This window comes from Thamnophis sirtalis, unplaced genomic scaffold (genome assembly GCF_051295495.1).
Source record: "Thamnophis sirtalis isolate CommonGarterSnake01/CBP01778 unplaced genomic scaffold, rThaSir2_p1.2 scaffold_1, whole genome shotgun sequence".
In the NCBI taxonomy this organism is placed as follows: domain Eukaryota; kingdom Metazoa; phylum Chordata; class Lepidosauria; order Squamata; family Natricidae; genus Thamnophis; species Thamnophis sirtalis.
Genome location: NW_028261381.1, coordinates 62169296 through 62182459, shown reverse-complemented (window position 1 = coordinate 62182459; position 13164 = coordinate 62169296). Strand labels below are relative to the sequence as shown.

At 45.6% G+C, this 13164-nt stretch overlaps 1 protein-coding gene across 1 annotated transcript; it reads right to left on the bottom strand.

The window, feature by feature from the left end:
- Positions 1–924: 924 nt before the first annotated feature.
- DES (desmin) lies at positions 925–12429 on the bottom strand. The gene is made up of 9 exons (XM_087713337.1): positions 11799–12429; positions 8402–8462; positions 7152–7247; positions 6093–6254; positions 5840–5965; positions 5199–5419; positions 4429–4472; positions 2820–2902; positions 925–2456 (listed from the first exon to the last, which is right to left on the bottom strand). Exons 1-9 carry the CDS (start codon positions 12353–12355, stop codon positions 2415–2417), a joined length of 1392 nt encoding a protein of 463 aa, XP_087569463.1. The 5' UTR covers positions 12356–12429; the 3' UTR covers positions 925–2414.
- Between the last annotated feature and the right edge of the window lie 735 nt (positions 12430–13164).

Here is a 13164-nt window from a genome sequence, read left to right as displayed (position 1 = left end):
TCCTTACCTCTATTTGAGGGAAACAGGTCAATTGCGCACTTGCGCACAGCATACGGTGCCTGTGCGCTCGCCGAGCAGCTGGGGCGTCGCAGGGTGGTGGCGTACACATGCATGTGCAGCGCGTGTGCCCAAGGTGGACGTCCGGCCCCGTCACAGCGTACCAGTTGCGACAGGATCCAGAACCCACTACTGGCCCTTATCTATCATATATGGGTAATCTCTAAGTCTCAGAGTCTCATGAAGTAGTAGCCACTTCCTAAACAATGTGGATAAAGACACAATTTCTAAAAGGGTGATTTGGGGCAGATTTAGTGCGACTGTGCACAACTAGAGCACTGGGAAGTTTTGACTTTGCTAAAACAGACTTACACGTGATGGGAAAACAAAGCTGCAATCTCTTTGGGTTTACATGGGATGTTTCTGAAGAATAAGAGGATGTACGTCTACTGTAGAGAACCACCATTTAGATACCACTTGATGTCTTTTTCATAGCTGCAGAGCAAAGAGCAGAACTTTTAAGCATCTCTTCTCCTGTCCATAGCACCATTAAGAGACTGGTTTTGAAGCCAGTGCAAGCAGAATCTGTACAGGTGGCCCTTCTATATATGAGGGACTTTGGTGAAAGCACATTTCCAAAATGCAGCTGTGGACAGAGTATAGTGAATAGGAGGATGCCTGGAGTAAACCAGGGATAATGAAAAACACGCCAACAAAATGGAAGAGGAGCAGGACACATTAGAAAGGCCCCTGCCATACAGTAGCCTCTTGGAACCAGACAGACTCTCCTTCTCCTGCCCTTTTTTCCTTCTCCTTCCTCCTTTTCCTTCTCTTCCTTTCTCCTCCTCCTCCAGTGTGTGATTAAATTGAATCAGATTTGCTCTGCCAGAGCCAGCAAAGGAAGAACATATATAGACATACAACAAGTTTTGTGCTGCATAGTTTATTTATCTCTTTGCAGGACCAGTATTGTGTTGGGGGTGTGGGGCTAGGAGTATTCATTCTCTCTCTGTGTCCTCTCTCTCCATTCATTCACAATTACTAACTGTTCTTTGCTCTCTCTCGCTCTCTCTATCACCTGATCACCTGCCAGTTCCTTCTCTTCTGCACAATCTTTTGCAGGCCTTTCAGCAGTCCCTGTGGGACGGACTTGGGATGTGGCAAGGGATCATACTCCAGGCACAGAAGCTTTCACTAGTGGGTGTGTTGCCCCTGGCATCTTGCTCCTTTTCCTGGTGGCCTTTATATCCCACCTCCCTAATTAGGAGCTTCACTTCACAGCAGGAATGTGGGAGGGCTTGTCCCCTTCTGGGCCCAAATCTTCTACTCTGAGAGGCCTCGCTCACTTTCTCCTGTAGAGATCCTAATTTTCCTAGCCTACACTTGTAGGAAATCCCCCAAGACAGGAAGGGGAAAACTTTGTCCAACAGAGCTTCAGTAGCATAGCAAAAGGGACAGGGGCAATCACTGAGCTTAGAGAGGCAAGCATCACCCACCCACAAGCAAGGAGTCCTGCTCCCTGAGGGTAGGAGCAACTCTGTGGCTTTGGTCCCGGAGGCAAGACTGGGCAGGTGACTCAGCCTCATTCTCTGGGCTATGCTCACACGTCCTCCCCTCTCCTCTGTCTGTGCATGGCCTGCAGGGAGCTCTCATTACTGCTGCAGCAGGCGGACCCAGAAGGGGCAGGAACTCACAGTCAGGTTGGGGTTGTAACTACACATGACTATCAGAGCACACACATATGTGGCTCGGGGCACGTGTGACCATGTAAAGGCAGATGGGAGTTTTCTTTTCAGGCAACGGTCAGACCCTGTACAGGGGCAGGAAGCCTCACGTCTAGCACACGCATGCACATACCACACATACACACACACCAGAGGTGGTATTCTGCCGGTTCGTACCGGCTCACCCGAACCGATAGCGGAAATCACTGGTGGCCCTCCCCACTCGCTCCAGCTCTATGCCATCCCATTTAGGCCCTTTTTTTAGCCAAAGCGCATGCGCGGAAGGCTGAGCGCATGTGCTGATGGGCGTGTGCAAGCATAGCGAGCGAGTGCTCATACACATGCAAATCAGTAGGGAAGGTAAGTGAATACCACCACCACCACCCTCTCTCTCTCTCTCTCTCACACACACACAGCTACACCTCTCTTTCTGCCCTCCTCCTGCCAAAGGGCAGGAAAAGAAAAGAACGAAAAAGAAAGAAAAGAAAAGGAAGGGCAGAAAGGGAGCCGAAGGAGAGAGGCTTTGGGGAACAGAGGTCTTCTTGTACATTCAGTTGGGCGGGTGAGGTTGTCCAGTGACGCTCTTACAAAAGGGGTGTGAGGGAGAAGGTGTGGGAACCGGCATCCCCTGATTTTTTGCACACGAGAAGGAGAGGGTTGAGATGGGTCAAGTCGCTCTGGGAGTTACAAGACCTACAGCATTTCGTGCTGCTGCTGTGTGGCTTCGCTGACCACCTGGAGAAAGACAGAGATTTCAGTTAAGAAAAGCCCCAAGGCCCACCGTCCTGGGCCTTCTCCCGATCAGGTGGGGCCTTTGCTTGTTCCCACCACTGGATTCCCTATTTCTGCTTTGTAGGGACAGAAAAACAAGGAAGACAACTACATCTGGCTACGTCCCTTCAGATGCATCTCCCGTTCCTTATTCCCAGTAAGTCTCACACCAAGAGGGTGTGAGCTGTTCTCAGAATGTTCCCCTGCTCCATAACATTAAGGAATGACCCATTCGAGACTAGCTTTATTGATTTTTCCTGGGGTTTTCTATTGGGCAGCAGTGTTGCTAACCCTTCTGATTTTCATCAGGGCTCACTGTCAGCTTACCTCCCCATCACGTGTCTCGATCGTTTTGATGGTCACTGTTTTTTTGGTATGGACTTCAGAGCTCCTCTGCTCTGGGCTGGTCTCTGTAGGACAGAAAGGAGCATCACTTGATAATGAGTGCACACTGGCATGCATTTCATGGGAGAAAACAGCATATGGAGAATTTGCCTGTGGCTAGGGATGTTTTTTTCCAGGCTCACTGTTCTCCATCACTTGCTCACACCAAGACTTAAGAGGAGATAGGTGTTGTGGCCCGCCAACGACCAGCAGAGCTGGCAGCAGATTCGGACAGTGAGGAGGTTGGGAAGCAACATGGGCCAGTCTGGGGAAGGCTCTGATGAGGGCTCTGTGTTGGAGGTAGAGAGAAGGCCGGAGCCTTATGCCAGTTATCAGCTGCCTTCTGAGTCAGACATCGGTGAGGCAGACAAACAGCTGGAGCCTGTTCCCAGTGTGCACATGGGCAAAGCTGCTAGATGAAGGGAACAGCTAAAGAACAGGGCTCGACTTGGGAGTAAGGCCACAGGTAGACGATGAATGGCCCCTCCCAGAGGAAATAAAAGAAGAGCGAAAGGGGAGTGGAGTTTGCAGGAGACAATTTGTTCACTTAATTGGTTCGTGACTCTCGGAGACTCCTTTCCAAGTTTTGCAGATATCGGCCTGGCTACTCTCTACGCCACATAAGGTCTGTGACTGTAAATCCTCCCTTGAAAGACTTTGCTGGATGTGAATGAGCAGAATTCACATTCAATTAATAAAAAGGGTTTTTGTCGGGACTAGAAGTTTGCTTCATGCTCTTGGGAAGCTCGAACAATAGGCATTATGTTAGCTCCATGTCCCTGACAGACATGCACCTCATACCGGCTCCTGCCAACCTAACTGAACAGTCTAGGTAACACAATGAGCATTTATGCCAAAGTCAAACGATCTTCCAAGCTGTTCTTCAGTTGTACTAGGTTTGGCCACAGCATCAAGACAGAGCTTGAATTTGGAACTAATATTACCGCAGCTATAACATTTACGCTTGATTGCCATGACCTTTCAGCCGTTATAAGAATTAACTGTAGAGAAAAAACAGCTTTCGGTGAGACTGGTTTGGAGTGGAAGGTAGACTGGGATGGATAATCCTTCCTTTGACTGAGTGTGTTTTGATCTGAACCTGACCTATCTCCTTGCAGTTGTGAGGTTTCAGATATATTTGTCATTGCAGGCCCATTTCAGGAACTCCTGAGGTGGGAGGGAAGGTTATGGTCTCAGAAAGTGGCTCTGTGAGTGAGATGGGCGGTTTCTAAATTTGAGAAATAATATAAATACATACAGGGAGGGGCACCGTCTTTAATTGAAAATCAATCTCTTTCTCCCCTTCTCTAAATGTGATCCTTTGAAATCCTATTTTCCTTCCAAAAACATTTCATTCGGGAATAAGCAGAGCAGATTGTGATAGGCAGGAAAACACGTAATTCCATCCTCCTTTGAATCACCGTTCTAAAGTGAACCTTGGGGATGGGGCTTTCCTCTGTTTCTGCTCCATCTTTAGCGTTACAAAATATCCCACGTGATTTGCATGCCCACAGATCCCTTTATCCACATAGACCAGATCCATGTCACTTACCTCGGAAGTTGATGGCAGAAAAAGTTTGAATGGGCAGTGAAATTCTGTAAAGAAGGGGAAGGAAAGGGAGGTTAAAATAACCTTGTCTTTTCTTTTCTGCTTTCAGATTTCCTATGTTTTAGAGCAGTGCCCCCCACCCCCCAAAAAACCAACCATCATTATCCCTTATGGTCCTTTTAAAAGTACCGCTTAAATTTGAACTAATTGTATTCTTCTGGGTTGCATACTGAAGTGTGGTTTCCAGTCTTCCTGTTGCAATTCTAAAATTTCATCGTCATGCACATTCAGCATTATCGCAAAATGGAAGCCCCACTAGTCCAAACTGCTCAGCCAAAAGAGAGAAAAAAATAACATTTGACTGCAAGAGATTCACTGGTCTATTTCTTTCCCAACTGTCACAACAGAAGGATGGATTTCCTTCTTAGTTATTCTTTTGCTGTCCTCAAGCACAAAGGCAGAGTTCAGATTCCGTGATAAGCCACGTCTCTTTTACTAGTGTTTCCTCACATAAACAGGCTAGGTTCAACACACAAAGCCACAGCAACGGTTGAATTCGCACAATAAACCAAACCAAGAAAGCCACTTTTTGGCCTCGTGAGATGTCTGATCTCAGTCCAGAATTGCAGTAGAATATTGTGTGGCAGTGCTAGACTAAGGCTTCACAACCAGCGTAAAAACCTGCTATTATTCCATCAGAAAAACTGCCTCCCACAAACCATTTATCAACCTTAATAGACTTAAGCAGCTACCCTTACAAGACACGTGCTCACCTGCTCTCTTCACCCTCCAGCAGCTTGCGGTAAGTGGCAATCTCAACGTCAAGAGCCATCTTGACATTGAGCAGGTCCTGGTACTCGCGCAGGTGCCGTGCCATCTCATCCTTCAAATGCCTGATCTCCTCTTCAAGCCTCTGGATTGTGTCCTGGTAATTGCCAGCCTCGCCAGCAAAGCGCTCCTCCATCTCCCTCATCTGCCTCATCAGAGATTCATTCTGGAAGTCAAAAGGAGGAAAGCAGTGAGGAGAGAGAAAGGAAGAGATTTCTAGCATTTTTTGTTGAATATAAAAAAGACACCCTCTCCCCTCCCATCCATTCAAGGGGCATAAGAGGTTGTTGATCGAGGCCATAGGCTGAGCTTTTACCAGGCAGCCTACATGAGGGTCTTCAGCTGGCCATGGAACTTAAACAGATTTTCTGTCAGGTTCCCTCAGAGATTATGAATGGCCTCTCCATCTGACAGCTTTGGAAAACTACAGCTGCCCCCTCCCTGGGCAGTTTGCTTTTTCCATGCTTCATTTGTTATCAATGAGCATAGGGAAGAAGAAAAAAACTTTCCTCCCTGAAATGGTTCAATGCAAGTCCAGTATTCTGAATTTGACTCCATGATTAATCCAGCGCGGCAGCTCACTCACCGTGCCCTTGAGCGCATCAATCTCACAGGTGAATGATTGGATTTGATGCCGGTACTCCATCATCTCCTGCTTGGCTTGGCGAATGGCATCGTTGTTTTTATTTGCTGCCTGAGTCAGGTCAGTCACCTGTACATAGAGGGAAGAAGAGCAGATGAAGCACAAATGTAGATTAATTCGAGTGAATCCCATGAGTGAAAACTCACTCCAATCATCCCCAGTCTTTTAGCCAAGTGCTACTGCTCGTTCTCCCTACCTTAGATTTGTACCATTCCTCTGCTTCTGAGATGTTCTTTGCAGCGATGTTCTCATACTGGGCACGGATGTCACGCAGTGCTGCGGTCAGATCTGGCTTCGACACATCCATCTCTACCTGGATTTGTTGCTCTTGCAGCTGGGATTGAAATTCTCTAATTTCCTGGAGAAGTCACAAAGAGTGTGCCATCACGCCAATGCAGTAGGCAGAGGCTTACTAGCCACCTTCCCTAATCCATACTGGTTAGGCACAAAAGTTCTTGTACTCAAAAATATTGGGGACCATCAAACTGCAAAAGAAGGCTTTCAGATGTGACAAATCCTTCTCCAACATGATCTTTCAGGAAGTTATAAACGATTTCACCCAACACGCTAATCTGTGGTGGATTAAATCATTGGGTTACTAAATTAAGCCAGTTCCCTGAGTTCACACAAGACATTGAACCTATTAGGCTAAACCCAAGGAGGACATTCCGACAGAGTTCACTTCTTTATTTGCTTACACACCGTAGACAGAATCTTGACAGACTAAACCCTTACTACTTTCGCCTTAATTGATACACCCTGGGAGATTCTAGCAAGTGGCTAGCCTTATTCTTTTTCTCTGTCTCCTATCCAGCTCCCAGCTGTGCTGCTTTTTGTCTCCCCACTACCACCCTTTTTGAAATGTGCTCCCTCCTCCTTGGGAAACTGCTGCTTCACTGTACAGTAGTCAATCACATCAACTCCTGCTCCATAGGCACCATCTCTTACAGAACCCAAAACGAATAATACTACCTTGGTTTACATCACGTGTTGGTAGGGTTTGCCCAACACGTTAGGAAACTTTGTGCCGTCGTACCGAAAATGTGATGCAAACTAGTAGGAGAAGGTTGGCCTGATGACATGAAACCTTTGATACTTGATACCATCTTCCTTTTTCCCCCAATTAAAGCTGCTGTTATAGCTTAAATTCTGGGCTTGATCCTCAGCATCCCCTTCAACAGCCCCACCCTTCCTTCCATTCTAGAAGCCATCCTTTTGAGAAGTGCTAAGACACGTGTACAAGACAGCTGCTTACTTCTTCATGTACTTTTTTGAGGAAAGCAATTTCTTCCTGCAATGATTCAATACGCCTCTCCAAGTCAATACGGGCCAGAGTGGCTGCGTCAACATCCTGTAACGGCAGAGAAAAGAGGAGCATGACCTCAGCAGTAATAATAGACTCAAGAGGTTGGTCCCCATTAAAAGAGCACAACTTCACAGAACAGGGAAATGATTTTAATTGCCATTTAACTCCTGAAAAGGCTGAGCGGTTGTGCCCCACCCCTCTGATTTTTGACTGACAACATCTGGGAATCTGGCCAATGAAAACAATACTGGAAGTTCTGGAAGCCCAGGAAATGAGTGGGAAGGACCCCAACTGAACCGATTCACATGATCCTTGAACAAAAGGACAACTAAAATTTTCTAGCATCACTCCAGATTCTGGCAACCATAACAATGGTGGGGCAATTGCCTGAATCTCAAATCCAAATTCCTTGAAATGGAGGACAAATGCTGCTCCATTGTATTGTATGTATCCCTGAAGGAGCACTTAAACCACTCCCTGTGGCCTATAGATCAGAGGTGGTATTCAGCAGGTTCTGACCAGTTCTGGAGAACCAGTAGCGGAAATTTTGAGTTGTTCGGAGAATCGGTAAATGCGTCATCTGACTGGCCCCACCCCCATTTATTCTCTGCCTCCCGAGTCCCAGCTGATTGGGAGGGAATGGGGATTTTACAGTATCCTTCCCCTGCCACACCCACGAAGCACGCCAATCAAGCCATGCCCACAGAACCTGTAGTAATTTTTTTTTAATCCCAGCACTGATATTGATCCTATTATGAATGACTCAAAACATCAGATAATTTGGAATATTCTAAATATTCTAGCAGAACGATAAAGTTCATATACACTTAAGGTTGCACACACAACGTTGTAGACAAAAGAGTAAGGGGTGTTGCAATTATTCAAAAAGGGGGCTATAGAAGGCTGGCAACTTGATGTTCTCCAGCAATCTTGTCTTAATTGTAATCCTAATAATTGCTTATATTTAGGAATTGAAATATCAATTGTCTACCACTTTGGAAAAGATCTGAGAAAGTGCTAAAGGGGTGGGGGTGGGAGAGAGAGAGACACACACACAGTATGCCTTCCCAGGAACAAAGGGGCAAAAGAAAGCTAAGCAGGCACTTTTAAATATGCCAATTGATATTTTCCCTTTGTGCTATTTTACAAATCTTTTCCTCATTTTCCAAGACACCCTGGAGGAAACATTTTGGACTTACAGCTCTGAAAGCAGCTAAGTTGTTTTCTGCTTCTTCTTTAAGATGGATTTCCTCTTGCAACCTTTGAAAAAGGGCAGAAAAGTGAGCATTGGGCAGACTGGAAAATCACTCAATGGTCTATAAACAGCATTGCCTTTCTCTCATGCTTTAGAAGTCAAGGCCAGTGCTTCGCCCTAAACCTCTGACACACTCCCCAGCCACTCTAGTAAGATATACATCAGGAACGGGCAATTCTCCTGCATTCCAAGGGGAAGGGATGGGATCTGGCTGGTGGCCAGGCTGAGAATGGAGCAAGAACATGTCCTCTCATTGCCTGTTTTAGTCAAAGCCTTAAGCACAAAGGCATGAGCTCACTGATGGATAATGCTTACTCCCCCTTCCCTTTTAGGGTAGCACAGCTTTGCTCTAATGAGAGAAGCTGGAGCAGGAGCTGGAAGCTTACAAAGAAGCAGCATGAAAACTCTTGGGACGCCCCTCAGCCTGGGATTCTGGAGATGACCCAATATGAAAGATATATAGGGTGTTGGGAAACAGACAGGCTACTAAGATGCTGAAACTCTTGTCTTCCGGGTATTTTGACATGGGATTAGTGTAGCATCACCCAAGTCCATTTCCCCCCCTCACACAGAGGATATTCAGAATGTGGGATTATAAAGTCTTATCACAATCAGCAGGACAGTCATTGTTCAGAGTGGCTGAAGAAATTGAAGCTGTAACCTAATATTTCTATGGGGTTTGAGATTGGGAAAGATTCAGCTTCAGGATTTGTACACTAAAGTTAGTGAATCATGGCCCTGGAGTTCTAGTTTCCATATTCTCAACTATTGTATCCATATTTGTATATTTTTGTGTTTATAAACACAGCACCCACAAATCTTCAGTTCTAAATTGTTCAAGTTCCTGACATTTTAAACCAGATAGGTGCCTACAATTACAACAGCTGTTACTTCCAGCTGTTGTCATCTAGTGATAAGGCTTGCATAGGCAGTCTTCCATTTAGGAACTCTTTCATCAACTTGACCCTATCTCATGCCTCCAGATGTTGGCGTGGATGCTGGTGAGATATGGTTCCCCAAATCATAAGGTCCCCAAGTTAGGAAAGGCTGTTTGGTAGCCACTTCCATTCCTTTTTATGTGGTTTGGGGGGAAAGAGCACAAGAAAAGGATAATGGATACCATTTGCTATATTGCTATAAGTCTGGGACCTTCATTTTGCTACAACCCAAACTAGAAAGGAAGTTCTTTTTTTAATTTTCCATAGTGCTAAACACTCAAGCCAAATATCACAGTTGGTGTGTGCTATAAAGAACCAACAATTAAAATGATGATTCCCAAATTCAGTGCATATCTGCTCACAGTTCCAGGACATCATTCAAATGATATATTTATGTTTTTATTGTCCTGTAAGCTACTCAGGCTCACTTTCGATAATGAGATGGGAGGCTTAATAAATTTAATTAATGAATAAAATAAATATCTGATTGAAAGACTTTGGCCCCTTGATTTCTTTGTCTGAATTTCCCTTCTCTTATCTATATGTACTTCCTGTCAACATGCTCTGCCTTGCTCTCTGGCTGTTGCCTTCTTCTAGCAGGGTCCACTTGTGTCCTGTCAATCACAAGGGAGTTAAATCTGGAGGAAAAAAAGAAAGCCTCCAAGAGGATTGGCCACAGAGTAAGAGCCTAGGGATTATCCTTCCAGAAGCTCTCCTAATGAATAGACCATTTTTCCTCCAAATTGTTGAATTGTTTTCATCTCTCTCCTGCTGTTCTAGCATTATCCTGTTCCATTGCTTGTATGAGGTGTGCCAGGGCACATCCTGTGAACCCAACTACTGAACCCTACAGAGAAAGGAAACCGTGACTTAGCATGATTTATTATCCCAGCTATTACATAAGTCAAGCCAAGTGATGATCATTAGGGCTGCAAAAGCTGTTACTATACTGGTACAAACTGCAGGGGGTTATGAAGAATTTGCTGACATACAGTGAAGCCCACCATTAGATGACTTACTGGGAATCACGTTTCCTAATAAACTGAAACTGGATTCCCACCCACCCCCTCATGACTAGAAGAAAAGTTCTAGAACAAAGATTTATAGACTTGGAAGATGTGCTGGATAATATGGTATCTTGACACCTGCACTTGCATCAGCTCTTCAATGTACATTTTTAAAATGTACAACGAAGTCACTGTAGAAAAAGGATTTTATTACTAAACCACTAATATATTTAATGTGCAACCCCAGAAGGAAATTGGTTTCCGGCTCTCACATGGAACTAATTAATTTAAAAGTTTTAAATCCACCTTCTTTCTAATCTTCAGGATATCATTTTTCTTTATTTCAACTCTTTTAAAACTCCTAGAAATAGATCATCATCGTATGCTTGTGGCACATATATCCTGAGTTAAACAAGGACTTAGTTGGGACATAAATAGACAATTTACATCATGAGGGGGGGAAAAATCAGAGCTACCTCATGGAAAGAGGCAACCAAAAGTCATCCTCACCTTACCATAAGAAGTCAAGAGTTGATCTGACAAGAACTTGTAAACAATTGTTTAGAGTATTACACCTCCCACCCCCCACCCAATCCCCTGTACAACTCAAACGGAAAAAGCAGACCTAACTGGTATGGAATTAAACTAAAGATACCCCTCGTTAGAAAAAGAATGCCAGTGTTTGATAAGGAAGAATCATCCACTCCCTGCATAAAGAAAATTACATGTGTAATTTTCCATGAGGTCCAAATCCCAAAAAAGATGTTTGACAAGTATAATTTAGTCTTTTAATCTATTTTTTTCTAAAAAGGCAGGGATTGGTGACCTTACTACTGATTTCTTAACCAGCACACATCCCTGTGCCAAAATAAACCTCACAAATATTTTCTCAGCAGACTGTAAATACTGTGCTAGCCTTTTTAGTCTGGATGATCATTTTAACCCTCAAAAGCTTTCTTAATTTTCTAAAGATGGACATGTTTATCAGGAGAGGAACGTCATTGGACACATTCTGAGCCTTATTCAAAGAGTACATATTGTTGGTTCCCAGTGAGACAGAATATCTCTTACTAATTCTGATGGCAATTTCAGGTTAGAGCACAAGACATTTGCAACTTCAAGGTGAAAGTTGCACAGTGCCAGTTTACCCAGGGCCTGGCAAATATGACATTTGATGAGAGAGTTTTGCATTGCTATTTGGAAGGTCAGAATTGGAAGACCACTCTCTCTGGCTGTGATTTGCATTACCCTTTCCTGTTTCCTCCATCTCTGCTCTAGGAAGTGTTGTACCTGTTCATGACTAGGAAGAAACTTTAAATTTACAGATCAACGTAAATAGGGATGAGCTTAAAGAAAAAACAACAATATGGTAGCAAATCATGGGTCTCAGTCTCACCTCTGCTTCAGCTTCTGGAGATCATCTATCAGGTTGTCCCTCTCCACATCCACCCGCGCTCGCTGATTAGTCAGCAGCTCCACCTGGCGTCTCAGTTCCCTCAGCTCTTCCTCATACATCTCGGCGATGCGCGTGGGCTCCTTGCCCTTGAGTCGGTTGACTTCAGCCACCATGAGGGCATTCTGCTGCTCCAGGAAACGGACCTTCTCAATGTAATTGGCGAAGCGGTCATTGAGCTCCTGCAGCTCCACTTTCTCATTCGTACGGGTTTGCAGGAATTCCTGGTTCATGGCATCAGCTAGGGAAAAGTCGAGGACCTCGCCGGCACCTTGATAGGCCGAACGCATTGGGGCCGAGTAGGATGCGCGGAAGCTAGAAAGGGTGGGCACTGCGGCACTACGGGACACTTGGTATACCCGAGAGGAGATGGAGCTGGCAGAAGAACCCTTGGTGCCGAAGGAAGCCCTTGGGAAAGAAGGGGATGGGAAGGAAGGAGTGGCTGCCCCACCGCCGAAAGTACGGCGGTACGAGGAGACCCTCTGGGTGGAGAAGCTCATGGTGGCGGCAGCTCAGTGGGACAGGCAGGAAGGCAGCAGCTGTTCTGGGTGAGAAGACAGAATTGGGACGACAGCCGGAGCTCTGCCTATTTGTATCCCTGAGTCTTGACATCATCATCCAACAGCCCCCTCCTTCTCCTCTCCCAGTTTGGAACAGCTGTGGATTCCTCTGTTGAGTAAGGGAGGAGGGAGATAGATGGCAGCAGCCAGTAAATAATCATCGGACTCAGTCACTTTTTGGTTCTGCTTGGCAATCACAGCTGGTCCTTTCCCAGGAGCAGGCCTAGGAATTGACTCAGAACTCCAGAGAGGATGATGACGGTTAAGAGATATGAAAGGAGAAGCAAGGAGGGGATATAGAAAACTCTCCTTGGAGAGTGGAAAGGAGGTGGGACAGAGATTGTTGTACAAGACAGAAGAGAGCAGGAGATGTATTAGGGGGCATTTGTAGTTCAGGGGGTGTGTGTTCCGGCCAGCACTACTGCTGGTTTGCTCATGTGCGCACTTGATGCACTCTGTGCGCGCATGCGCAGTGCAATTAAAATTGTTCTGCGCATGCAGAGAACTGAAAAACAAGATGGTGCAGCTGATGCCGCCAACCAGGGAACCAGTTCAGGGGCATGGCAGGCGTGGGTCGCTGCCAGTTCCAATGACCCAGGCCACCAAACTACTACTGGTTCGGCCGAACCCACCACTGTTTATAGTCCTCCAAAGCCAAAGAAATAAGCCTCTTACAATCCACGCACAGTGTGCCCAGACACCAAGATATTCCAGGCCAACAAGCTCTCCCACCCTGAAGTGAAGCCAAT

Excerpts from the sequence above, each read along its gene's own strand:
- DES (XM_087713337.1), bottom strand. The coding sequence starts at position 12,355 with ATGAGCTTCTCCACCCAGAGGGTCTCCTCGTACCGCCGTACTTTCGGC. Across the intron at positions 4,473-5,198 it reads CTGGAGGGTGAAGAGAGCAG|AATTTCACTGCCCATTCAAA; the intron begins GTGAGCACGTGT and ends CCTTCTTTACAG. Across the intron at positions 2,457-2,819 it reads TCGAGACACGTGATGGGGAG|GTGGTCAGCGAAGCCACACA; the intron begins GTAAGCTGACAG and ends GTCTTTCTCCAG.